Here is a 26,892-nt window from a genome sequence, read left to right on the forward strand (position 1 = left end):
CTGTCTGCTATCTATAATCCAGTGTTGAGATTCTTTCCCAGAAGCCTTAATGCCCACTCACATCCTGGGCCATCTGACCTCAGGAAATCACATGACAGGGTGGAGCCATTTCACAATGAATTCACGTGAAATCTTGGCTGATCGTGACCTACACCCATTTTCACACCTTGGCTCATGTGATTAGGTAAAGGATCAACAGGGGTCTTGTGCCCCAGTTGAGAGGACACTCCCCTTAAATCTGGGACTGCACCATTTGACCCTAAAACTGAAGAAGCTTCTGGATGAAACCTCTTCAAGAAACTTAAAGAAGTCTAGATGCTTTTCTTTCCAAGCTCCTTAGAATGAATGAATGATGCAAACCTCAATGAGATGAAGCAATACTATAAATAAATAAATATAAAGCAATACTATAAAGCATAGTGGGCCTAAATTTCTCTACAGTGATGTGATAGACTGATAAAATCACACAGGAAACCATTACTACTGCTACAGGAGGGTCTGCAAGCTACTGAGTTATGGGGGTGGACTCATCTGAAAACTCTCTTTTTCATATTACTGTATATATTTATAGCTAATGCAAATCATGTATTCAAAAAATAAATGTACATCTGGACCAAGCACAGTGTGCAAATGAATGTTTCTCTCATGGTGAAATGGATGAGACACACTTCCTGAAGAAGAGAGCCAGTGCCACCATGAGTTATTACAGAACCACGAAAATGTTACGGTCGGCTTAAACCACACCAAGAACATGTTCAACTGCAAGTTGGCACACACACACACACTTTAGCTGACTGACTGAACAGCTTTAATCCAGTGTGTTTCGAGTTAGCCTCAGCTGATCTTGCAGTGTGCCTGAGCTGCTGTGAGAAGTGTTCTCTGCTGGAAACGTGTTTCCTCTGCTAGGCTGTGTTAGAGCCAGTGTTGGGGAGTAACAGAATACATGTACCAGCGTTACGTATTTAAAATACAAAATATGAGTAACTGTATTCTGTTACAGTTACCGTTTGAAAAGGTGGTATTTAGAATACAGTTACTTTGTTGAAATAAATGGATTACACATCGTTCTTTTCCTGTTTCATATGTTAGGCTGTCCCCTCTCTATTTTTGGTAATTTCACGTCGGTGGAAACTCAAACAAAACACGATATGGAAGCAATTGAGAGAGTGTTACAGGTATATCATGTATGAAGCATGTAAATATAATAATAACCATGCAGCCAAGAAGAGAGCCTGACGAGCCCAGTTGTAAGTAAGCTATTAAGACTCGACTGTACACCGTGTTCGTGTTTTCCTCTGAAACAATAAGTTCTGTTGGAGCAGCCTTTCAACGCCTCTCTCTGTCTCTGCTAGCAAAGTTGACCCAGACAACAAAGTAAAGCTAGTTTTCAGCTACGAGCCGACACAGAACCCACCGTATTAGCCAGAGGTCTGTTAATACGGCTCGAGCCGCGGACCTGCCGCTGAATAGTTTTCTATACAAGATCGCTGCAAAAAGTGCAGCCTTACCTAATGTCCACCCTACTGTTACTCATTTATATTAAGATATAAAAATCTAGTTTGTATTGGTATGGCGAGTAGCCTTCAGTAATAGTAATATATTAAGTAATCCAGAGTATTCAGAATACTGTCATTGAGTAATGTATTCTGAATACGTTACAAAATAAGTTTGGGGCATGTATTCTGTAATCAGTAGTGGAATACATTTTAAAAATAACCTTCCCAACACTGGTTAGAGCTGAGAGTAGGAAGCGTCTGATGGACTCACCGAGGAGCAGACAGACACAGGCAGTCTTCATGCTGTCTGGATGACGACCGACTGAAGTGCGACAGAACAAGGACTTCAGCAACAGCACCGTCACTTCCCTGTTCACACCTCCAGCGTCACTGACCAAACCTGCTGCTGTGACAGATGTTTAAAGTCATGTATGCTTTAAAGCAGCTGAGATGTCGTTTGAGTTTCTGTAAGAGATTTAACACAAAGTGCAGCTACACTGTTTCCCTTTATTATCTATTTTTAATATGTATGTGTGGGTTGGGGTAAAATTTTGCTGCCCCACATAACCTTATGATGCCAATTATTTAATGTCATTGTGTCATTAGGCTTAATTAGGTCATTTACATTGTTATGCAAGATGGTGCTAATGCTTTGAGTTCCTTGACAATTAAACGGATTCACTGTCTCAATCGTGACATCAGCTTTGTGTTTGACGTGTAAGAGTTTAACTTCAGGGATGAATTATTGAATCCTGTTAAGCCCCACGCCCCTGGTACCGGGGGCAAAAGGGGGACATCACGTTCAATCAGTTATAACACGGGTCAGAAATATAAGTTCCACAGAAACCTCTGAATCTCAGCTAAAAGCTCATAGAAACCATTATCTTCAACCACCAAACCCTACAAAAACAAGCCATGATTAAGAGCTTTTGCAGGTGTGAGCCGTGATGTTGAAAGGGTAGAGTGAAATAGAAAGGTTCATACAGTGAATGTTAATAGATATCTTATCTACTGTAATATTGATTGATGCTAGGTGCTAAGTGTAATTTTCTAAATGTGATTTCAGACATAATCTTCCCCAAAATAACAAATAAACCTCAATGAAACTCATTTAACAGGGAACAGCTTACAACTTACAAAGACAATTACGGAATTATGGATGGAAATTCTTCAAGTTCATTTGGACAAAGACTCAGACAGGAATGTTTGTGGTGAGAAACTTTAATAGTTTATCACTAAAGCAGAGAAACTGTGTAATACATACACAGTCACATCTGTCATGTCTGAAAAAAAAAGACAGAATGAAGAAGAATTAAGGACGAGGTCGTCCATTGGCATGACTTCCATTAATGAAGAAATGAGCTGTGATGATGTCCCCATGCACCCGTCTGCAATGCAGAACCACATCATCGCCTGTCCTCACAGGAGGTGCAGGGATCTCCTGGACCAGCCCTTTATCTGAGGAACAGACACAGAAACAGTGATGCAGAGACAGAGTTAATGATAATGGAGACACAGCTGGAACATCTGACTGTCTGTACTTGAAACACTGATGGACACTTCATAGCTCTGCTGTCCAGATGAGTTCTCACAGAAGTAACTTCCATCAGAGGAGACGGAGCGATCCAGAACACAGGAGGAACCATGAACCTTCCCAAAGCCTGCAGCTGCTCCACAGTCCTCAGTGAGTCCTCCTCTGCTCCTCTTCACTGTCCATCCATCAGCTGTCTGTCCATCATCAACACAGCTCAGAGACACTGAAGAAGATCCTCTGAAGACCTGCTGAAGGTTTGGACTGACAGGCAGAGACACTGGAGGACACACAGAGTAAATGTGTTTGTGTTCTTGTTGGAGTCTCACTGATTGTTTTCACTTCATCAACTCACCTGCAGAAACAGTCGGTGCAGACAGCACATTCGGTTCTGCTTCTATGCCTCATCTTCTAGACTTCTGATTGGCCAACATTTCTACACGGTTAGGAATATATCGCCACCTGTTGCTTTGGCATGTTCCTAGCAGCGTTTTCCTTCATTTTAGTGTTTACGTGTGGACGGGATTATTTTTTAAAATGAAAACGGAAAATCTCCGTTTTCAACAATACCCGTGTACGTGTGGACGTAGCCTCAGTGACTCAAATGACTCAAAAAACCCGATTCACTTTGGTGAGTGACTCATTCAAACTTGATTCAGGAAAAAGAATCAAATTTCCCATCACTACCTTCCACAATAAAAGCTGCCCTTACAACTGAGTGATTGGAAGATATCTCATTGATGGTGAACGCTGCCCCCTCCTGGCACCCAAGATTTTACCCGTGTGTCTTCAGCAATAACAGTTAACTCTGTACAATAACACCCACCTCAAACATGGAGTAGATATTAGAGCAGGTACAGAGTCAGCAGCTGATCTCAGGCTGGTCACAGATTGACTGTCAGGTAGTCACACACACGCCTGCAGGAAGTGACCTCTGTCCTGTAATGATAACACGCTGTTTCAGAAGCAGCAAAGCAGGCGATGAAGATGAACAGAGGGAAGAGCAAAAGAAGACTGTGTGATGAAAAGATTAAATAAAACTTGAAAATGATAAGCAGAAGCGAATGGATGGATGGATAAAACTTTAAATATTGACAATATATCACAGTTCTCTGACTCTCATTGACTATGAAAAGAATGAATGAGGGCAGAAAAAATGCTTCATTACTGTGTGTGCAAAGGTCTCATGACATTCATCAGTACTGTCCTCTCTGAAGTGAACTGAAGAGTCTGATTCACAGAGCGATCAGTGGAACTTTTCCACTCAGAGCCACAATTATCCACGCAGCTCATTTAGACTCAGCAGTTAACCTCAGATGCATACCTGTGGACTGTGGGAGGACATGCAAGCTCCTCACAGAATGCCCAAACAGCAACCTCTTTAAAAAAAAGAAAGTTTAAAACAAGCTTGATCATCTGCAGACGGAAGCGTGATGCTGTAGTAGATTTCACATTATTTCAATAAAAGAAGGATGGGGCTTTAGGTCACGTATAATACAGGCAACACTGATCATACTACAGTTATGTCCTGATCTACACAGAATCCAACCAATCACTGTTCATGAGTTTCAGCAATGGATCCATGATGATGGTGAACAGTGTGCACAGCAGAGATGCTCTCAGTACTGTTTGATGTTCAGTGGACAGAAGACACGAGACCATTAGGATGGTGGATTTCCAGGTTCATGCAGACAGATGTGATCTGGTTATTAACTTCAGTGGGACAGAGATGAACGGCGTGAGGAGACAGATTCTTATGTTGCATACACACAACAGCTGGATCCAGTAAAGACACAAAAGAAACACTCATCCACACCACGTAACTGGACTGTGAGTCCTTATATAACCCAAATATCTTAATAATAAAGCATCTAATAACATTGTAACTTTGTGTGATACAAATCCAAAGATCAAACATTTAGGAGAAAACATAAAAATAAGTGGTGGATGTTCAAAGTATACAAAATGCCTGTAAAAAGAAAAAATATCACTTAGAGAACTGATTAAATATCAAAGTAAAGAAGCTGGAGATATAAAAACAGCATTGCAGCAAATTAAAGTCATGATTTAAGATTTCTCAGATCGTCATGACACCAATATAAAATTATTGTTGTTGTGGTACAGAGTTATTCATGGAAGCGTGATGATTTTACTTTTTGGATTTATGTTACTGGTACTGGACAGTTATACATGTGTCCTGTAAACAGGAGAGGAACGGTTAGACGGGGAGGCGGGGCTTGTCACCATTATCTACTCCTCCTCATACTTATGCAGTCTTTCGTTACTTGACAGTATTACAGCTGTGCACCAACTTTTCCCAAACACATCTCACATATTCTCTGTTATCAAACAGAGTTATCACGTATGTCACACCTGGACACTGCCAACAAAAGAGCAAACTGTGGTTTAACACTGACACCTACTGGTACAAAGATGGAATGGCAGCTGCAATGTCCCTGACTTCTAGTTTAAACTACTTAATTTAGGACATTTTAAAATGAAAAGATCAGTCAAAGTTAAAGAAAACGATCTTAGTGAGTATCATATTTACAATGTGTGTTTTGTTTTTATTCAGTCCTCCTCAGTGCCCAACTTCAACACATCAAGAAGGTAAGGTAGCGTAACTTAAAGGGAGACACACATGGCTAAACTCTGCTGCTGCCTCATGGGGAAGCAGAAAGAGTGATCTGTAAGTGTGTGCAGTCCTTATATAATGTGTGCCAGGTGAGTGCAATTGAGGGCAAACTAGAGCCTTTCAAAGGAGAGAAATGGAAACAATGTAAGTCTGGTGAGGTGAGGGAGAGTGAGGGGAAAGGGGAAAGGGGCAGGAAAAAACAAGAATCTTTGTAACATTAACTTTAAAACATTTTACAGGCAACATGATGGTGAGCAGAGGCACTGTGGGCGTGGTCGGCGGCTGGATTAACATCCATTTAACAGTCTTAATCACATATCATCCCACTGATGAGCAGGAACATCTACTGTTTTTTCTACTACAACCCTGTCATGGTGCTGTGCTTGGAGACCAGCTGTTCTCCAGCAGTCTTGAACAAAGTCTCAAACATGAATATGTTTGTGGTGAGAAACTTTACTAGTTTATTATTACAAAAGAGAAACTGTGTAATACACACACAGTCACAGCTGTCATGTCTGAAAATACAAGTCATTGCAGAGCTGCAGGAAAACCTTTAAACATCCCAAAATATTTTACTTAAAAGCACTTTTAACCCACAAAGTGCTGCATAATAAGACCAAACATGAAAAACCCCAGGCCCAGCAGTAAAGATACAACAGAAAAGCTGACACTCTGAAGACACACCCCTGCTTTTATACTGGTTACTGGAACTTCAGGGGGGACCAATGATGTCACAGAACAGCAGCCAATCAGAGACAGTAGGATGAAGGTCCTCCATAAGGCAGAGTGTGTCCCCACTTTCCTGTTCAGAGACAAACATCAGTGATTTCAGCTCAGATCTGGTGACCTTTGAACTTTCCTAACACCCACATGTATGTGCTCTGTGACTCAGCCGACACACTTCTTACCTTTTAGCTTCCTCCAAAGGAGCAGAACTCAAACCAGAACCAGGAGAACCACAGAAACCAGACCTGACATGATGGAGGCTGTGAGAGGAGGGCCAGAGGATGGGGACCAGTACCACCCGTCCTCCTCAACTTTCTTTTTTGGTTTATTGTTACCAGGAGAGTTTTTTTTATTTGTATTTTCAGGGTCTTTTTTACTGGTAATTTGGGGGCGTGATGTACTGGGAGCATGAGTGGGTGTTTTAGGGGTAGAAGAAGGAGCTTTTACATTAGGAGGAGGATCAGTGGGAGGATCTGCAGGAACAATGACAAAAATGGTTCAGTCAGTTTATTATCTGGTCAGTTCATCAGTTCCAGTAGTCTGTGGAAGCTTCCTCACTGATAGACAGAGCTGTCTGAGTTCTTGAAAGACTAAAGAAAGGAGCTTCAGGTTTTCCTGTGTCGCCTCCTGTAGAAGAGGATACACTGAGACTATCTGTCATGAAAGTCTTTATTTATGGACTTTATCAGGCACAGGATGGAGAGGAGTGCAGTGACGGTCTGGGCGTACCCATCTTCTTCTCTCATATTCATCTGAAGACCGCTGACAGAAATCAGCATTATAGAATAAATGAGTTAGATCAGGATCAACTGCAGACGATTGGATCGAGTGATTCTACCTGATTAAACTTTTGCATATTCACTGATAAATTGCTTGAATAAAATATCCACTATTCTCTCAGTACAGCAGCTCCACATGGCTGCATCCTGAGTCCTCTCCTGTACTCCCCTCACACAGACACCACTGCTAGCCGACCTACAATACCAATGGACAGGTGTATCAACTGTGGTGGGCCCGATCAGCAGAGGAGATGGTCTCATTCCAAACAGACTCCCTGTATCGTTCACAGCAGCTATAAGATGTGCTTTTCTCTGCGGTTGCTTCAGTGCAATTTACAGTAAGGTGTACACTTAAAACCTTAGTGACTCACATTTGTGTGATTCATTCAAATATTCTCCTCTTGAAAGAGAAACATGGGCCTGAAAAGAAACTAATGTTCACATCTGTCAGTCACAACCTGACACTGAGTCTCTTTAGTAAATCCAGCAGTGTTTTAAAGTCAAATAGAGGTTTTGTGCCACCACAGTGAAGATGGACTTCTTTGTTCCTTCTTTAATATTCCAAACTTTATAATGATGGGATAATTTTCTCTGGCTCTTCTAGTTTATGTGACCTGAATACATTAAGAGAACATGTATCGATAAAGTAAGATATAACCTACCACCTTTCATTGATCTCTGTGACATTTCTACTAAAGTCCAGGAAAAGAGGTTGAATAAGAAAGATCATTGAACTGACCTCTGACTGTCAGTCTGCTTTTAGGAGACTGATCAACACCAGCTGAGCACCAGTAGAGACCTTCATCAAACTTCTGAACATTAGTGAGAGTCAATGTTCCTTCAAGATCAGATCCAATCATATCCCCATCTTTATAGAAATAAGACTTCACCGGTTCATCATCTCTGGATTTACAGCGCAGAGTCACATTACTTCCTGTCCACACAGGAGATGAAGGGATGTCCAGGATCAGGGAACCAGCTGACCAACAGAGACACAAACAGAGTGATACAGAGACAGACTTCCACCAACACACAGAGTCATACAGACACAGCTGGAACATCTGTACCTGAAACAATGATGTTGACTTCATCGCTACGCTGATGCCCAGATGAGCTTTCACAGAAATAAGCTCCATCAGAGGGGTTACGCAACATGAGTTGACACAGAGAATTTTTAAGAACAAAGCCTGCAGCTGCTCCACACTTCTCAATGACTCCTCCTCTGGTCCTCTTCACTGTCCATTCATCAGCTGTTTTTCCATCATCAGCATCACAAGTCAGCATCACCAGAGCACGAACACTGAAGAACTGATTGTGATCTGGAGTTACACTCAGAGAGACTGAAGGATAGACAGATACACACACAGAGTAAATGTATTTGTGTTCTTGTTGGAGTCTCACTGATGGTTTTCACTTCCATCAACTCACCTGCAGAAACAGTCAGTGCAGAGAGATGCAGCACACACACACCTGCAACAGGAGGACAGAGGTCACTGAAGGTCAGAGGTCACTGAGGGTCAGAGAAAGTGTGACTGTGTACTACAGGGGTGGGGAACTCTAAGCTTCCAGACCTAGTGTCCTTCATGATTTAGACGTGTCCTGATTTAAATGGCTAAGTAACATCCTCAACATGTCTTGAAGTTCTCCAGAGGCCTGGTAATGAAATAATCATTGGATTCATGTGTGTTGACCCAGGGTGAGATCTACAACCTGCAGGACACCGGCTCTCGAGGCCTGGAGTCTGACACCCCTGGTGTACGAGCTTCCTTCTCTTATAGGGCGTACAAAAAAAACTGCATAAATCCTGCATGATTCATCAACAGAGGTGGGCATTACCAAAGTACAAATACTTTGTTACTGTGTTTAAGTGGTAAAAGTGGGCGGGGCAATAAGTCACAGTACTTCAGCATCTAGCTAGCCCTGCTGAAGAGGAGCGAGCATAAAGGGGCTAACAGTTTATTATATGTCAGGTCATTTCAAATGCAGCGTTTCAATGAGCACAACAAACATCAGCAAACACACAAACTGTTTGTGTGCAGTTTGTCTCACAGTGTGTTACAGTTAAAGGTCCAGCTGCTGTATTTCAAAGAGAGGAAAGAAAGAGAGCTAACTTCACTCAGAGATGGAGAAAGATAAGAAAGAAGGACAGGAGAGGAAGAAGAGAGCTTGGATTTAAAGGGAAGGATCGCTTAGTGTGATGTCATAAACTGGAAGTATAAAGAAGTCAGGATTTGAATCATCTGTATGTAGGGCTTCTACGATTAGCTGACTAGTCACGATTATGTTGACTATCAAAATCGTCGACTAATTTATTAGTCGACACTTCGTTTGAAGCTTTGTAAGATCACAAAAGCCGCAGGAATTAGTAGGATTTAAGAGTGTAATAACGGATAGAAAGAGAAGATGGCAGCACTGCATGTACAAGAATACCAGCTGCCGTTAAACCCCGAAGAAGAAGCTGTGTCCCAGTTTCCAACAATAGCGGTAGCTAGTTAGTTCTACTACTTTTATTATTCTTTCTGGTTCACAAAATAAATGTTTAACAGGCAAGAATGTAGCTGTGTAAACCTCAAATATCTGCTCAGTTTATCAAGACACCACATATTTTCAAGAGCGCTCCGATGTTTTCGGAGACGTCTGTTACCCACTAGCTTGATAGCTAGCGTCTTTCGCTACTCAGGTTAAACATGATATATAAGTCACTTAGATAACTTAAAACATTTTTTTTAGTATCTCAGATGCGTGCTGGTGCATGTTGTATGTCCAATGGATGCATGATATGATTAGTCTAACTAATCTTCCGATTAGTGACTAGTCGACTATCAAAATAATCGTTTGTGGCAGCCCTATCTGTATGTGATGTACTTTCATATTGTGAAATGTCTTGCAAAACAAAGTAAGGTATACTTATTTCATGTTCTTCCATTAATACATGATCCTGGGTAGTTTTGTGCAGGCTAAACAGGTTAGCTTGCAGCACTGTGGTGAATTATTTAGAATGTCTTTAGCCAGTGAGGGTCGGAGGTCACTGAACAAACTGCTCTCTATCATGCACGACCATCACAGTCCTCACTGCTGAGGCAGCAGAGCTCCTCATCCCTCAGACTGATTCAACCCGGCTGCCATGAAGAACATGAAATTCTTCCTATGTCAGTCTGACCTTTACTGCTTTTAATTAATTTCATTTTTACATTAGTTTTTTATTATTATTTTAGCTCTGTTATTTGTAGACTGATGCTGCTGTAACACAAATATTTCATTTGTGGGATCAATAAAGTATCCTCCTATCCATCTGCAGTGACTGTGGTGTTCATGAGCTTCATTAAGATAAATGTATTAGATAAGGGTCTTAGCATAAATACTTTTTCAGTTGGAATGAGCCAGTTCCACTGTGAAAATTAAGTCTGAAGATAACAATATTATTACTATTCCCACAGCCATCTACCAGGATATTCTCTGTCATTGATGCAGTGCTGAGCGGGCCTGGCTAGCTGAACCTGCTTGCTTGTTTGCCTAGCGCTGTTGGGTCATGTGACAGGAAAATATCAAAGTACAAGAGGGGAGAAAAGGGAACCGGCCCGGGCTGTGACACTTGAAAGAAGCAGCAGCCAGGCTGCCTCTGATGAAACCTCATCAGTGCATACAGGAGAGAAACAGAAACTGAAGCACCGATCTCATTACACTTGTATTAATCCATATAAATCAATGTTAACAATACTTGGATTGATCTGCCCACCACTACATCTGCTGATCTTCTAGTGATCTTAGGGTTGCCCCAGATGCCAAACCTCACTTTAGAACTTTGGCTGTTCTCATTTTTCTGATTGGTTGTGCACGCAAAGTCAAAATCAAAGATTATATATAACAGATTCAAGCTGATTATAATGAGTATTTGGATGGAATAACATCCAATTCAATTCAATTCAATTTTATTTATATAGCGCCAAATCACAACAAAAGTCGCCTCAAGGCGCTTCATAGATACAGAGAAAAGCCCAACAATCATATGACCCCCTATGAGCAGCACTTTGGTGACAGTGGGAAGGAAAAACTCCCTTTTAACAGGAAGAAACCTCCAGCAGAACCAGGCTCAGGGAGGGGCGGCCATCTGCTGTGATTGGTTGGGGTGAGAGAAGGAAGACAGGATAAAGACATGCTGTGGAAGAGAGACAGAGATTAATAACAGATATGATTCAATACAGAGAGGTCTGTTAATACATAGTGAGTGAGAAAGGTGACTGGAAAGGAAAAACTCAATGCATCATGGGAATCCCCCGGCAGCCTACATCTATTGCAGCATAACTAAGGGAGGATTCAGGGTCACCTGGTCCAGCCCTAACTATATGCTTTAGCAAAAAGGAAAGTTTGAAGCCTAATCTTGAAAGTAGAGATAGTGTCTGTCTCCTGAATCCAAACTGGAAGCTGGTTCCACAGAAGAGGGGCCTGAAAACTGAAGGCTCTGCCTCCCATTCTACTTTTAAATACTCTAGGAACAACAAGTGGGCCTGCAGAGCGAGAGCGAAGTGCTCTGATAGGGTGATATGGTACTACAAGGTCATTAAGATAAGATGGGGCCTGATTATTTAAGACCTTGTATGTGAGGAGCAGGATTTTGTAGTAGTGATGTGCGATACCACTGATTTCCTTTCCAAGTAATATTCAGGGAAAATCTCCCGGAGCCACCATTCTCCCAAATTTTTCACGATTTTCCACCCGGACAACAAAATTGAAAAACCTTATCGCAGAATCCTTAGCGCGGCCCAGCCAATTCCAGTTTCCAACAATGGCAGCGACTCTCTCTCTTTCTGGGTCACAAAATAACTTTTAACATATTTTCAGGTGAGAATGTAGCTGTGTAAACTTCAAATATCTGAGCCGACACACCGTCTTCAAACCCCCGCAGTCTTTCACTACTCGGGTTAAACATGATATATAAGTCACTTTGATAACTTAAAAATGTTATTGTTTGGCTTTTTCAGTGTTTTATTTGTTCGTGAGTAAATCGGTTTAACTGAGATTAAAGTTATTAGATTAGATTAAATTAAATTTAACTTTATTAACCCCTCAGGTGTGTTCCTCCGGGGTTTTCACACAGCTGAATAAGAAAATGATTAAACAGAAGTGTGAGACAGTTGAGAGTTTATGTCAGCGCCCTGTTATATTTTAGATAGCAAGGAGCAGAGTTTCACTCCACTGAGGGAGCTCGTGACGTACTACCCGGCCTTCTTTAGACTGCGAAGGCCGGGTCCTCAGGTGGAAGCAGCCTCTGAATTTGGACACCCCCGCTGTTTCCGGGCCGGCCAATAATAACGGTGACATTTAACTTATTTTACCCGATAAATAAACACTGTAAAATGTATTTATCACCCCCCCACACACACACACACACCAGCCCTTTTGAATGTCTCCCTAGTATGGCCACAACACCTCACTCTTGGAGCACTTTTTTGCCACATGTATCGCAAACCACGTCTCAGCTGTTTGTGGAGGTAAAATACGTCCGCACAATTACGCTCAACCATTGTTGTGAGTGCGCACGCCAAGGCGCTGCGAGACATTTATACAGCCGTATTTCGCACATGACTATGAAAGGTGTAAGAGGAAGTAGTTCCTTTGAATGTAGACAATCCAAATGTTATAGTTTCTTTCCACTGTGTTCCTGTTAATGATAAACTACAAATTTACCCTAAATTACTAAAATATTGATATTTTAATGTGAGAATCGATTCTAGAACATAAATGACTGGTATCGGAGGAATCGATATTTCAGGATCAATCTGCATATCACTACCGAAAAAAAGCACCGAAATGTACGCTGCCTTTCGGTCCGGTTACTACCCTTTATGTCAGAACCGGTGCAATAATGGCACCGGATACCGGTACCCATCCCTAGTAATAGAGTAACTAATTACTTTTGAAAAAAATAATCTGTAAAGACTGCCAAGAGAAGTCCTGCCATTAATTAATGCTTCAATCTTAAATATGATCAACCTATCTCTAATAATCGGCTATGTACCACAGGCCTTCAAGGTGGCTGCAGTTAAACCTTTACTCAAAAAGCATCTCTAGACCCAGCAGTCTTAGCTAATTATAGGCCAATCTCCAACCTTCCTTTCATATCAAAAATCCTTGAAAGAGTAGTTGTCAAACAGCTAACAGATCATCTGCAGAGGAATGGTTTATTTGAAGAGTTTCAGTCAGGTTTCATCACAGCACAGAAACAGCTTTAGTGAAGGTTACTAATGATCTTATCTGATAGTGGACTCATGTCAGTGTTTTGAACAGGTTATAAAACAACAGTGTAAGAACAGTTTCATGATGTAAGATGCCAGTTTTGACAAGTACAGACTAGTGGAGAGTCGTCTGGATTATCAGTGTAACTGTCTCATCCTTCTCTTTCTCTTTCTGTGTCCTTTTCATTAGAAACTGTCAATCCCACCCCCACATCACCCTGACATGAACAGGCTTGTGTCCACATGAACGTGCAGACTTTCCTTTTGAAAAACAAAACAAAACAATTTTTTTTAATATAAAATACACAAAATCGATCTCCAGCACCGTCACAGGGAGGTGCTGGTCAATGAAGCCTCTAAACAGTAACATATCATGAAGTCAAAAATAGAAATAAATAGAAATAAAGGCACACAGCTCTGATGCATAAAGACTTGTGAGCACAGAAGCAGGGTTTATGACAACCTTATCTCAGGAAGAAGTTTTTCCAAAAAATACTGAAGTTAATGCGCACACACTCTGATCCAGTTCAGTTCATTTTCTTTCAAACTTGTGCCTTCATAATCGTTACAAAATAACCGTTATTTGTTTGAAAAGGAGCAGGCAGAAGTATATAGTTATTTGTCCCTACCCCCTCAAGTTTGACCTCTCATTCATTTAATTTAATTTTAATTTAATTTTCTTTTAGTCTTAAATTAAACAAACAACATCTGAAGCAAAAGTAAGTTTTTCATATGAAAAAGACAGAATGTGTAAATTTGCAGATTCACAAGTTATGAAAACAAACAAACAAAACAGAAAAGAACTACAACACCATTTCCAGCAACATTACCGTCCTGTTTTCTTCATTCTTATAATTATTTAAAATAAGTTTTTTATATTTTATTTTAAACTGGTTTATGTTTTAATTTCTTTTATTTCTTCTGTTAGACTGTTCCATAATTTAACTCCTGCAATTGAGATAGATTTTTAAAGTTGTTCTAGCACTTTGTATTTTTAAATTCCATTTCCCTCTTAAGTTATACCCACCTTCTCTTTCTATGAACAATTTACAGATTTCTTTTAGAAGCAATTTATTTCTTACTTTATACATTATTTGCACTGTTTTAAGCTTCACCAAGTCTTGGAATTTAATCGCTTGCCTTTTGACAAAGAGTGCATTTGTATGGTCCCTGTACTCCACATTATTTATTAATATAATGACCATTTTCTGTATTACAGTTATTGTTTGTGTGTTACTTTTGCATGTGTTTCCCCGGACCTCTACACAGTAGCTCATATATGGCAGTAGTAAAGCACAGTATAATATGTGCAGTGCTTTCTGATCCAACATATGCTTTGCTTTACTCTGATCAAGGTTAGAAACCAAAGGAACAACCCTGCTGTCAACCACACCTGTGGTATTTTAGAAACTTTCAGAAAATCCAAGCACACAGAAGTTGAACACACATAATGACACACTGCCAACATCTGTGTGTAAAGGAGACACACACGCTGAAAAATCTGCTCCTTCAGTGTGTGTGCTGGATGAGAGGTGAGAAATTCTTCTTACCGTGCAGCAGGATCACAGACAGCAGCCTCATTTTCATCCTCACAGTCCTGTTACAGAGCTCCTCACTGCCTCGGACCTCACCCTCCTCTCAGGAGACTCTCAACAGGAAGCTGTACCACTCTGACAGGAGGCACCTCCACAATAAAAGCTGCCCTAGATAAACACCTGTGCCAGTCGTGTCCTGTTCATGTGTTTCAGACACGTACAAGTTAACTTAATAAGTTAAGTTAGTATCCAGCATCAGGCTCAGACAGCACAGGCCTCCCAGCCACAGCCAACACTGGATTAGTCTTCAAGTTTTCTTTCTGTTGTTGTAATACTGTATTCACCTCCCAATATAAAGCACCTTGAGTTTGTGATTTGGCGCAATATAAATAAAACTGGAGTGAAAATGACTGGACAAATTTACATTGATGTGATCAAAATCATCCAACATGAGCCGTGATTAAACTTTGCTGGAAGAAAGTGAGGAGAGAAACAAAGAGCTTTGATTCGACAGTGAGTCAGAACTCAAACTGGGAGAGGTCAACATCAGCAGTGTTGGTTAATTTCAAAAAAGTAATTAGTTATACTTAGTAGTTACTTCTTTAACAAAGTAACTGAGTTACAATATTTTAAAAGTAACTAATTATTAGGAAAAGTAACTATTGCGTTACTTAGAAAACAGTGTTCCACCTTCTGAGGTCCAGGGTATAATCAGCTGTTTTTGACTACTTTTGATGTTTCCTCTACATTTCAACTTTAAAAAACTATATTTGCCTTGTTTGGTATCATTCTTTTCAGCACAACCTCACATGTCTGAATTTACTGTTATTATTTTCATTTTGACATACTGTATTAACACAACTGATCTAAAATCAGATAAAGAAAACAAACTCTCAGTAGAAAAAGTTTTATTTTTTACTGTAACAACCACAAACATGTTTAACGAATCATTTTCAGAACTTGAAATAAAAAATATAAATTGTACATTTTAAAAACCTGTGCACAAGTTTTGCAAAAAACAAATCCATTTGCAGCTATTTACATAAAAATGCAGCTTTTCTGATAATGATTTACTATTTACAGAACAATCAGGTGTTCTGCATCAAATAAGCTCCACACAAATTATTTGTGTGGGCTTAAACTCAAAATGCAGCTTGATTTGCTGATCGCGATAAGAGCCGCTACAAAACATTACAAAACTTAACTGATGACAGAAAACTGGGTCCAGATTAAGAAAAGTACAGCTAAGAACATGTGTTTATCAACACTACCTTTCATTAATGCAAAGTCGGTAAAAAAAAACAACAACAATAGAAAGTACTCTCAAGGTGTGGACAACAATTATCTGTTTCAAAGACCAGTGAGAGGCAATTGAAAGAATTCCAGCCTTCTGTGTGAGTCAGTGGCTTTAGTAGGTGGGACAATGCAGGCCTTTGGAATTTAAAATCAGATGAGAAAATAGGAAATTATTCACATACTTTTTGGGATTGTCCATTAATCCAATGATTCAGGATAAGAATCAAAGAAGAAACAGACAAGTTATGTCTCCACTAAATCCAATCAGATCTCTTTTAGGAGTTATACCTAGAGAGACGTATAGTCCAGTCAAAAACTATATTCTAATGATACTCCTATTGATAGCTAAGAGAACAATAGGAAGAGAGTGATAGCAAGCTTGCAACTGAAACTGGACTTCTGCCAACAGAGGTGGAGCTGTGTGACCAGATACCCCAGTTACTGGACCAGAATCCTGGAACGCTGCATTAACCTTGTAAAGACTGTTATCAGCTATAAAGTAACTACTGTACTGAAATACATCACTACAGAAATGGCTACTGCAGGGACAGTTCTCTGTTCAGTTGACCTTGAATTCGTCTTAATCATCTGTGTGACCAGCCAACGGTTCTGGACAGAAGCTTCAAGCTGATACAGTCTGGTATCTGTAGAACACAGCAGACAGGTAAACAGAACACCTGGATCATCCTCCTGACTGAGGGCACCTGCACATTATGATCAGCATGTAGAAAGTGACCTGAAACAGAAACTGATCACCTGAGCCAAGACACCAACCGCTCACAGAGGACGAGCTGCAGCATGTTAGTGTCACACAGGGACATGGAGTTGCTTGTGGTTCTGGAAAAGAGATGAATAAAGTAGATAATAACAAAGAGAAAGAAACAACAACTTAGCCTCAGCTTATAAAGCAAAGCGTAACTGCCAGCACACCAGACATGCTAACACCTGCAGAAACCTACGGACCTGAGCTGACAAGTACAACTATCACTCACTAACACAGCAAATCCATGACAAATAAGGAAAAGCAGGAACTACATGTTAGATTAGATAAAACTTTATTAATCCCTTGGTTGGGTTCCTCGGGAAAATTCGGTTTCCAATTAGCACAGCACCGACAGAAGTTACAGAATGTGAGCAGAAATATACCATATATACACATATATAAATACAGAGACATATATAAATAAAGAGTATACAAAGGGATAAATAGAAAAAATAGGAATAAGAATACAAGGGAATTGCACATTTCAAGTATTAAAGTCTATTGCACCGTTGGATATTAACAAAAAGTATTGCACAGTGAAAAGGCACTACAGCTTAGTTGTCTCTTCCCTCCTTTGTCCTCCTTTTTCTCCGTCCTCTCCCCTCCAGAGAGGAGTTAAACAGTTTGATGGCGTGTGGGACAAAGGAGTTTTTAAGTCTGTTGGTTCTTGTCTTTGGGAGAAGCAACCTGTCACTGAACAGACTCCTCTGGTTGTTTATGGCCGTGTGCAGAGGATGCCCAGCATTGTCCATAATCAGTAGCGGTTTTTGATACGGGCAACACGGGCGGTTGCCCGGGGCGGCATCATGGTGGGGGCGGCATCACGGACATCGGCAAAAAAAATTGCTCGTACTCATGCTACCCCGACATCATGCCAGCGCATATTGGGAATGGTACAGGCACCGATCGGTTTTCAATCGCCCATTTGCTGGGAGTAAGGGCGCCCTCCGTTTGCGAGGTGTGCCTGCTGCTTGCTGCACGGGGAGGACATGGCGGGTTGGCGGGGGATTCTCTGGCTGGCTGAAGCAGCATCTAATAACCAACTCGCAAAATAAAACAAAATAAAAACAAACCAACAAACACGAAAACACCAGACATCATGATACAGACTTATCATTTGCACTAATGTTTTTTCTAAATACTATACGCGAAAAGTGAGCGCGAGAGCCCTCGGTGCGCCTGCTCGCTGCTGAAGTCAAAGTAAACTTTATTTTCATCTCCGCTACATACAGTCCAGTATATAGAGAGACGAGACGACGAGGCTCCAGTTACAGCAGTGCAAGTAAACAAACAATAAATATAAGAAGAGTAAGAAAATAAATATACACGTTAGGACTCGGGATAAAGGGATCAACACAATTTAACATTTATCATTTACAGTTTGATGATTTGAAGTCTTACACACAACCCGTCGAAAGGGGAGGGGCCGGCTGCTCCCAAATAGAGCACATTTCATTCATAATGTTGTAAAGCCAAGCCCATTATGTATTCACAATCTGAATACTGGGTTGTGTGAAATCCCAGAAATACACCTTAGACAAAGTGACTCTGTGAACTAAGGTGTAGGTCTATTAGATCATGTTGTGGTGATCTTCGGGTTGGAGGATTTGTGTTCATACTGGAGTGCAAAATTAAAACCAATGGAAGATGGACAAGAAAATTTCAAAGCCATCAGGTGCTCAGTTTAGAAAAAATAGAAAAGAAGAGGAGAAACGAGCAAAAGATACAAGTAAGCAGATGTGTCATTGGATAATGGCAGGTCATCCTGAAACAATCAGAATCAGAATACTTTATTAATCCCTAAGAAATTATTTGGGTTACAGTTGCTCCAAGAAGAAATGGTAAAAATAGTAAAAGTAGGATTTTATAAACTCCAAACAATACATTATGTTACAGATTTTAATATTAATTAGTCATTGTCAGTTGTTGATTTGTCCTGTCCTGAAGCACTTCTTTATAACAGGTGTTAGAGCAACTGGTCGGTAGTCGTTGAGGCTGCTAATGTTAGTACGCTTTGGCAGTGGGACAATTGTGGCTGACTTTAGGCACGGCGGGATGCAGGACTGGGACAGTGAAGAGTTGAAGATCTTAGTGAAGACCCCAGCCAGCTGGTCTGCACACTCTTTAAGGACCCTTGCGGTTACCCTATCTGGTCCGGCGGCCTTCCTGGGGTTCACTGCCCTCAGTGTGCGCCTCACCTCATATTCCTGCACTTTGAGGCTTGGGCTGCTGCTGCTGTCTGATGTTTTTGCTGCTGCTGCCTCTGGTCCCTTCACCTCAAAGCGTGCGAAGAAGTGGTTCAGCTCCTCCGCAAGCGCCGCATTACCCTCAGTCAACGTGGTATTGCAAGATTTGTAGTTGGTTAAGTGCCGAACTCCCTGCCATACCTGTCGTGAGTTGTTGGTGATGAAGTGGTCTTTGATCCTTCTCTTGTATGCTGCCTTGGCCTCTTTTCAACTCAGATCTGGCGCCACTGTAATGTATAGCATCACCGGATCTAAAAGCGGCGTCACGTTGCTTCAGCAGGACCTGGACCTCTTTAGTCATCCAGGGTTTCTGGTTGGAGACGTTTGTCCACAGTGACACTGTTGACACAGAAGTTAATATATAAGAGCACTGATGTTGTGTGCTCTTCAAGGTCCTGATGTTCGAACACGCTCCAGTCCATGTTTTCAAAACAGTCCTGCAGCTGATGTGATACACCTTCTGGCCAGGTTTTCACAGTTTTTGTGACTGGGGGGGCTCTTCTCCTAATGGGAGTGTATGCAGGGATCAGCAGCATGGACATGTGGTCTGACAAACCTAGATGTGGTAGAGGAGTTGCTCTGTAGCCTTTTTGGATGTTGCTGTAGGCTTTATCCAGTGTGTTTTTTCCCCCTCATTGCACATTTAATATGCTGTTCAAATCTGGGGAATACTGACCTTAAATCAGCATGGTTGAAGTCCCCAGCTATAATGTGCACTGCGTTTGGATGGGAGTTCTGCTGGTTGCTTATTGTCTTGTGCAGCTCCTCCATGGCCGAGTTAGCATTAGCATCGGGTGGTACGTACACGGCCGTTACCATGACAACAGTAAACTTGCGAGGTATGTAGACGGGTCTGCACTTCACAGTCAAATATTCCAAATCTGGGGAACAATAGCTGTCTAGTCTTTGTGTTTTAGCACCAGCTGTCATTGGTGTAGATGCATAAGCCCCCTCCTTTGTTCTTACCGGAGCAGCCGTTCCTGTCGTGACGGTGAACCGTGCGGCCTGCTAGCTCAATAGCCGAGTCCGGAATTGATGGCTGCAGCCAAGTCTCTGTGAGTAATATTATGCTGCTGTCCCATACACACTTGTTGACTGCAATCTGTAATCTCAGTTCGTCGATTTGGTTGGTTATGGACCTGACGTTGGAGAGGAAAATGCTCGGAAGCGGTGGCTTAAATGGCTGTTTCTTTAGCCGAGCTAGTGGGCCCGCCCTGCAGCCACGCTTTTGCCTCCTTTGTTTACATTTCCTCTTTGTCTTGCCGCTGGGAAGAACCAACCACGGAGACCCTGGAGCTCTCATTATGCCCTCCGGAATGCTGTGAAAGGGGTGGTAATCCGACGTAATGCTCCTTGCACAGCGTAATCCCAAACTCAGAAGGTCCTGACGACTGTAGGTGGACTCTACTCGATGTATAATAATAAAAAACACACACATCCACACAGATACATGTAGAAAAAGTAAAAAACGAAACACCAAACATGAGGAGCAGTGAGTTGCTGCGTCTGTGCACGCCACCATCTTTTTATCCATTATCCATCTCGTATCGCTAAGAGGTAGAAGTAGAGTAACTAGAGGAGGGTGAAATAAAGTTTGAAAGCCTAGTCTAAAAAAGTTAAAAGTTAAAAATTAAGAAAAGGTGCGGTATTGCAGAGCTACTTGGAAAGGCTGCCGTCACTCCAGCGCCATCTCCATGTTTCATCTACACACACAGACCTACACTCTAGTCCTATTGAAAAGAAATAAAGGCTCCAGGAAAGGTGATTTCCCTCATCGTGGCCCTTCCTCTGCTTCAGGCATGTGAAGACTACAGGTGTGATGCACTCTGACCACTAATTGGTCTTCTGCAAAGTGAGGAAGAGCGAGAGAGCTCTGGGGCTTTTCTACAAAGGTCAAACATAACATTTAAGTGTAGTTTTGAGTTAGAGTTGTATTATGATCACAGAATTTGTATCATGATTTCAATTTTATTTTTCATCCAAGTGATGGTGTTGATGCATGCTCAATCGTCCAGGTAAGTAAATCCCAGAAACTTGATTCTGGTCATCTGGACGTAGCGTTTACTGTTGGAGAAATGTTTCATCGTCATCCAAGTGACTTCTTCAGTCTCAGCTGACTGCAGGTTTCCCCAATCTTATAAACAGTATATTTGCATAATGACTGAAACCAGCATCATTGAATGAACAACGGGCTGGGAGGCCAGCTTATGATTATTAATATGCAAATTGTCATGACCATTGATCAACAACCACTGAGTCCATTCACTGATCAGTGCCCATGAGTACCATTCAGATGGTACTGAATGGTAGCAGTTGTCACAGTAACATCAGTAACAGTATTAACAAAAAACAGTAAGTCATATGCTCTCTGCTCTATGATTGACTGCTTCTTATCTCAGCTTCCTGCAGAGGGTGAAGGATAACACACACAAGAGCTGTGTCCCAATTCAGGTGCTGCATCCTTCGGAGGACCTGGCCTTCACGGTCTACGTGGGCCAGATCCTTCAAAGACCGAGAAGGCCGGAAGTGGAGGCTTATGGACTAGCCTTTGTCGCGCTGCTCATGTTGCCTAGCAACCATGATACTAACCGCTGGAAACGTTTCATAGATCATTGTTTGACAGAAATGAAATCTTTTTTGTTCATCTGTTTAAATGAGCTTTCTGTGATTAGTTGACTATAGAGGCTGAGACCAAGGGACTGTGAAATTATGATTGTTGGGGTTCATTTCTGTACTGAACAGTCATTTTAAGCTAATTGTTATTTACTAGCTAAAGTCATCTCACTTTGGTAATGTAAATATAATATGGCCAATATTAAAGTTACTAATATATGAATCATTATTAGTTATTACAGCAGTGAACTTGAACTCTGTGTCAAACACTGAGCTTCAGTAAAGATTCAAGTTGCAATTATTTATATTTTCTCTCACCTTAAATCTTCACTCAAAGACAAGTATCTGTGACAGTGTATAAATAGATGTATTATATATAAGAGACAAATATTGAGTGCTTGGTGAATAGAAGGGGTCCTGGTGATAATACGGGCAGTAGAGAACGCATTGGATTTTTGAGTAAGACCAACAAGAAGTGAATTACAGTAATCGATCCGGGAAGCAACAAGGTTGCGAACAAGAATGGCAGTGGCATGTGGTTTGAGAAAAGGTTTACGATTAATGTTGTGCTTTTAATGTGTAAAATTAATTGAAAATATGCAGACTGAGTGACATTATTAATGTGTTAATTGAAAGATAGAGTACTGTCAAGGATGACACCCAAACTTTTCACAGAGAAAGAAATGGAGACAAGCAAGGTATTGATAGTAATAGAGAAACTGTTGGTTCTGGATAATGTTGATTTAGAGCCTACCAAGAGAAGCTCAGATTTGTTACTATTGCGTTTAAGAAAATCAGAAGAGAACCATGAATTTAGTTCAGCTAAGCAGGGGGTGAGGGAGGATGGGGGAAGAGCAGAATCAGGTTTAGTGGACAGAAAAAGGGTGTCATCAGCACTACAGTGAAACTGAATATTATATTTACAGAAATGTGTCTAAGCGGCAGATAGTAGATTATGAAAAGAAGGGCCCCCAGGCAAGATCCCTGGGGCACGCCAGTGACCAGAGGAAAGGGCTGAGAAGTAAAGGATTTGAGTTGAATAAACTGAGTGCGATCAGACATGTAGGATTTAAACCAGGCTAGTGGAGTATGGGAGAAACCGATGGAGACTAACCTACTAAGGAGAATGGAGTGAGAAAGCAGCAGTCAGATCGAGAAGAATAAGAATGGAAAGTAAACCAGAGTCAGCTACCATAAGAAGATCATTGGTTATTTTTATTAGTGCTGTTTCAGTGCTATGGGAGGGGCGAAAACCAGAATGGAACTGTTCATACAGATTATTATTAGTTAAATGTGAGTGGAGTTGTGTTGCAACTATTTTCTCAAGAATTTTTGAAAGGAATGGTAGATTGGAAATAGGATGAAAATTCTCAAAATTATTGGTATCTAGACCAGTTTTTTTTTTCAATATTGGGGTGATGGCAACAATTTTGAGGGAAGCAGGAACAATTCCAGTGGTAAGTGAAGAATAGACGATAGCAGATATGAGGGGAAGCAAAGAGGGTAGACAACCAAAACTGTAGGAATGGGGTCTAGCTGACAAGTAGAAAGTTTTGACTTACAGATGAGATCTGAAATATCAGTAACAGAGGGAAGTTGGAAAGCAGAAAAACAGTGTGATGAGAGAGAAATTACAAAGGAAGAGCTACATGGAACATCTGAAACTGACATGGTTTTGTAGACGGACTCAGGCGCAGACCAGGAGACCTTTGCAAAAGCTGACAGTGCAATTATTTATAATGATTTCACCAAGTGATAATATATACAAAGTGTTTGAGAGAGGGGTCCGGGGCTCCAGGGTCCGAGGGGAACGGGAAGGGTCTGAAAACACACTTCACTCCTTTTCCTCCAACACTCCTCGCGCTCACTCAAAGATACAGGGACGGGTCCAGGGAAAATCTACACACACAGAGAAAAATCCAATTAGTACAAGGTTGCACAAAGACTAACAGACTCAGACTTGCTGATCACAGAATAACTGACGCTGGTCGCTCAACGTTCCAGCGACGAGTAGCGTAGGTCTGCAATCTTAAAAAGCCCTTCTGATTGTAGCAATCAGTGACAGGAGCCCACAATGAGCACTGCCACACGGAGTCAGCCAGTGAGGCACGGGGGCCGTGACAGAAACCAGGTCTTGGTGTATTTTGTGAATTTTCTCAAAGAAAAGTAACATTAGAGAATCACAGAAGGAAGATAAGTAAAGGTGAGCAAGTAAAAGATCTGGTGACCTGAAAGAAGAATTGAACAGTGAAAACAGTATCTTGGTTGAGTCATCATTTGAACAGATAATGGTGGAGTAGTAAGCAGATTTTGTTCGATTAGTACACTCCTTATAATACAGAATATGATTATTAAACATTTCTTTGTGGATAGTAACATCAGTTTTCTTATAAATGCATTCAAGTTATCTGCATTTTGCTTTAAGGAGCCTGAATTCAGCTGTAAACCAGGGTGCTAAGAGACTGACGCAGATTTGGTTATGAGTGGGGCAACAGAGTTTAGAATACTACTGAGACTAGAGTTATAATAGGAAACCAAGTCCTCTTGGGTAAGCAGGTTATGAAAATGCAAATTAATAGAGAAAGCAAAGGAAGGGGTATCAGGATTGATATTCATAATATTCTGAAAAGAAATGGTACAAAGGTTCTTGGTTATAGAAAAGGTCATTTTGAAAGAAGCAAAGTCATCAGAAATTAGCAGTTCATCAGCTTTGCAGTTTAAAGGAATAAGTCCAGAGCTGCAAACTAGGTCCAAAGTATGGCGCTTAGTATGAGTAGGAAAGTTTTTATGTTGTTTAAAGCCACAACTATCGAAGCAGGATGAGAAGTCTTTGGTGAGAGGATAATCACTGCTATCCATATGATTATTAAAGTCTCCCAGAAGTGTGATATTTGGGGAAACACTAGCTATGTGAGTCAGCAGATCAACAAAGTCACTTATGAAGACAGAATTAGACTTTGCAGGGCGGTAAATGACAGCTATAACAGTTGGAACAGGTGCTGAGAGTTGGCAAACAATGGATTCAAAGGAATTGTAGACAGGTACAGAAAACAGCGTGACTTTCCAGTTCTCACGATAGATTACTGCGAGACCTTAACCACGGCCGCACCCACGAGGTTGGAAGGTGTACAAAAAGTGGAGTCGTTGAGCTGCGAAAAGTCATTGGGCTGTTGCCACATGTCAGTCAAACAGAAAAAGTCAAACTTACGATCTGTGAGGAGATCCAAGATGAGATGTCCCTTGCTCGTAAGGGAGCGGCTGTTAAGGAAGCCAAAGTTGACATCGGTGCTGTCAGGCTGGAGAGAGGTATTAGGCGACCTGGGCAGGCTGGCTAAAACACTGTGGTCAACATCCCTTTCGAAGTTCTGTGAAGGGCGACGAGACCAGAGGGACTGTATTGGCTTAGAGTCGTCATGGTAAAAATTCCGACGAGAGTCCCGGAGAATGTACTTTCGGCGAGGGAGGAATGCGATATCCGTGTGGAGATGAAGCGCAGCCGGCGGTGGAGCAGCCAGGTGAAAGCAGAGTCGGAGAAGTTCGTCAGCTGAGTATTGGTAAGTCCAGCACTAGGTCGGTAGACCAATGACCTGAAAATCATTGGAAGCCCTTGTTTATGGATTGATTGTTGGGTTTTGGTTTTCTCTGTATGTATTATTGTAGGGTCTACCTTACACTATAAAGCACCTTGAGGCAACTGTTGTTTTGATTTGGCGCTACATAAATAAAATTGAATTGATTTGAATGGAATTGAATTGGATTGCATTAAACTGAATTGAGTTGAACATAAGTAGAGACCTTCATCAGACTGGTGGACGTTAATTATGATGAGCTCTGATTTAGATTCAGATCCAATACAACTTCCATTAATGAAGAAATGAGCTGTGATGATGTATACATTCACCTGTTTGCAATGCAGAACGATATCACAACAGCAGAGGAGTGATACTGAGGGGTGATGAAGAGCTGTTGACTGGAAGACATTCAGATTTGTTAGTGAGCAGGAAATGTAAAGACGAATGTGAATGTTGATGACTAAACTTGTTGTGTTTCTAATGCTTTTTCAGAAGCAGCAAAGTGGGCAATGAAGAAGAACAGAGACCATAAGAAGACTGTATCCTGGAGAACTAACAAGTTCAACAAAGACATTAAAAGCTGAAATCAAAACGTATATGTTGAAAATAAATCACAATTCTCAGAATCTTATTGACTATATGAAAATGATGAATGAAGGATATCTGCATACACAGGAAAATGCTTCCTTACTGCATGTGCAAAGGTCTCGTGACATTCATCAGCACTGTCCTTTCTGAGGTGACCCAAAGAGTCTGGCTCACAGAACAATAGGTGTAACTTTCCCACTCAAAGCCACAATTATCCATGCAGCTCAGCAGTTGACCTCAGATGCATATCTGTGGACTGTGGGAGGACATGCAAGCTCCTCACAGAATGCCCAAACAGGAACCTCTTTAAAAAACAAGTTCAAATCAAGCTTGATCGTCTGCAGATGGAAGCATGATGCTACAGTAGATTTCACAATATTCCAGTAGAAGAAGAAAGATGGGGGTTTAAGCTCACGTACAGTACAGGCAAACACCGCTCACACTACAGTTATGATACCAGGCCTGTAGTTTAAACTAGTGAATTTAGGGCATTTTAAAATGAAAAGATCAGTCAAAGTTAAAGGAAATGATCTTAGTGGGTATCACATTTACAATGTGTTATGTTTTTTATTTGGTCCTCCTCACTGCCCATCATCAACATGACTCAGAGACACTGAAGAAAGTTAGCACCCTCCAGGAAGTAAACCAGATCGAAAGACGTCATATTTTACCTTAACAGTCAACATGATGGTGAGCTGAGGCACTGTGGGCGTGGCCAGTGGCTGGCTTAACATTCATTTGACAGTCTTAATCACATATCATCCCACTGATGAGCAGGAACATCTACTAGTGTGTTTTTTCTACTGACTGCAACCCTGTCATTGTGCTGTGCCCTTCTCCAGAAGTCAGGGTTCCTTTGAACAAAGACTTGGACATGAA

The 26,892-nt window shown here is 41.2% G+C and overlaps 1 protein-coding gene across 2 annotated transcripts; it reads right to left on the reverse strand.

Annotated features, from left to right (window-relative positions):
- Nucleotides 1-4,962: 4,962 nt before the first annotated feature.
- On the reverse strand, nt 4,963-15,043 carry LOC146521006 (uncharacterized). Of its 2 annotated transcripts, none has more exons than XM_085154523.1 (6): nt 14,951-15,043; nt 8,596-8,637; nt 8,235-8,507; nt 7,907-8,146; nt 6,571-6,861; nt 4,963-6,464 (listed from the first exon to the last, which is right to left on the reverse strand). In XM_085154523.1, the coding sequence occupies exons 1-5, from the start codon at nt 14,985-14,987 to the stop codon at nt 6,599-6,601; spliced, it is 855 nt and encodes a 284-aa protein (XP_085010649.1). In that variant the 5' UTR covers nt 14,988-15,043; the 3' UTR covers nt 4,963-6,464; nt 6,571-6,598. The 2 variants fall into 2 exon arrangements, with proteins under 2 accessions (XP_085010649.1, XP_085010650.1); XM_085154524.1 differs by having other exon boundaries at nt 8,596-8,677; nt 14,951-15,042.
- Between the last annotated feature and the right edge of the window lie 11,849 nt (nt 15,044-26,892).

This window comes from Neolamprologus multifasciatus, chromosome 3 (assembly GCF_963576455.1).
Source record: "Neolamprologus multifasciatus chromosome 3, fNeoMul1.2, whole genome shotgun sequence".
NCBI classification, from domain to species: Eukaryota; Metazoa; Chordata; class Actinopteri; order Cichliformes; family Cichlidae; genus Neolamprologus; species Neolamprologus multifasciatus.

Coding starts and splice junctions, on each gene's coding strand:
- LOC146521006 (XM_085154523.1), bottom strand. CDS start 14,987: ATGAAAATGAGGCTGCTGTCTGTGATCCTGCTGCACG. Junction 8,638..14,950: donor GTCTGTGATCCTGCTGCACG/GTAAGAAGAATT, acceptor CTCCTGTTGCAG/GTGTGTGTGTGCTGCATCTC. Junction 8,508..8,595: donor TGCACTGACTGTTTCTGCAG/GTGAGTTGATGG, acceptor TCTATCCTTCAG/TCTCTCTGAGTGTAACTCCA.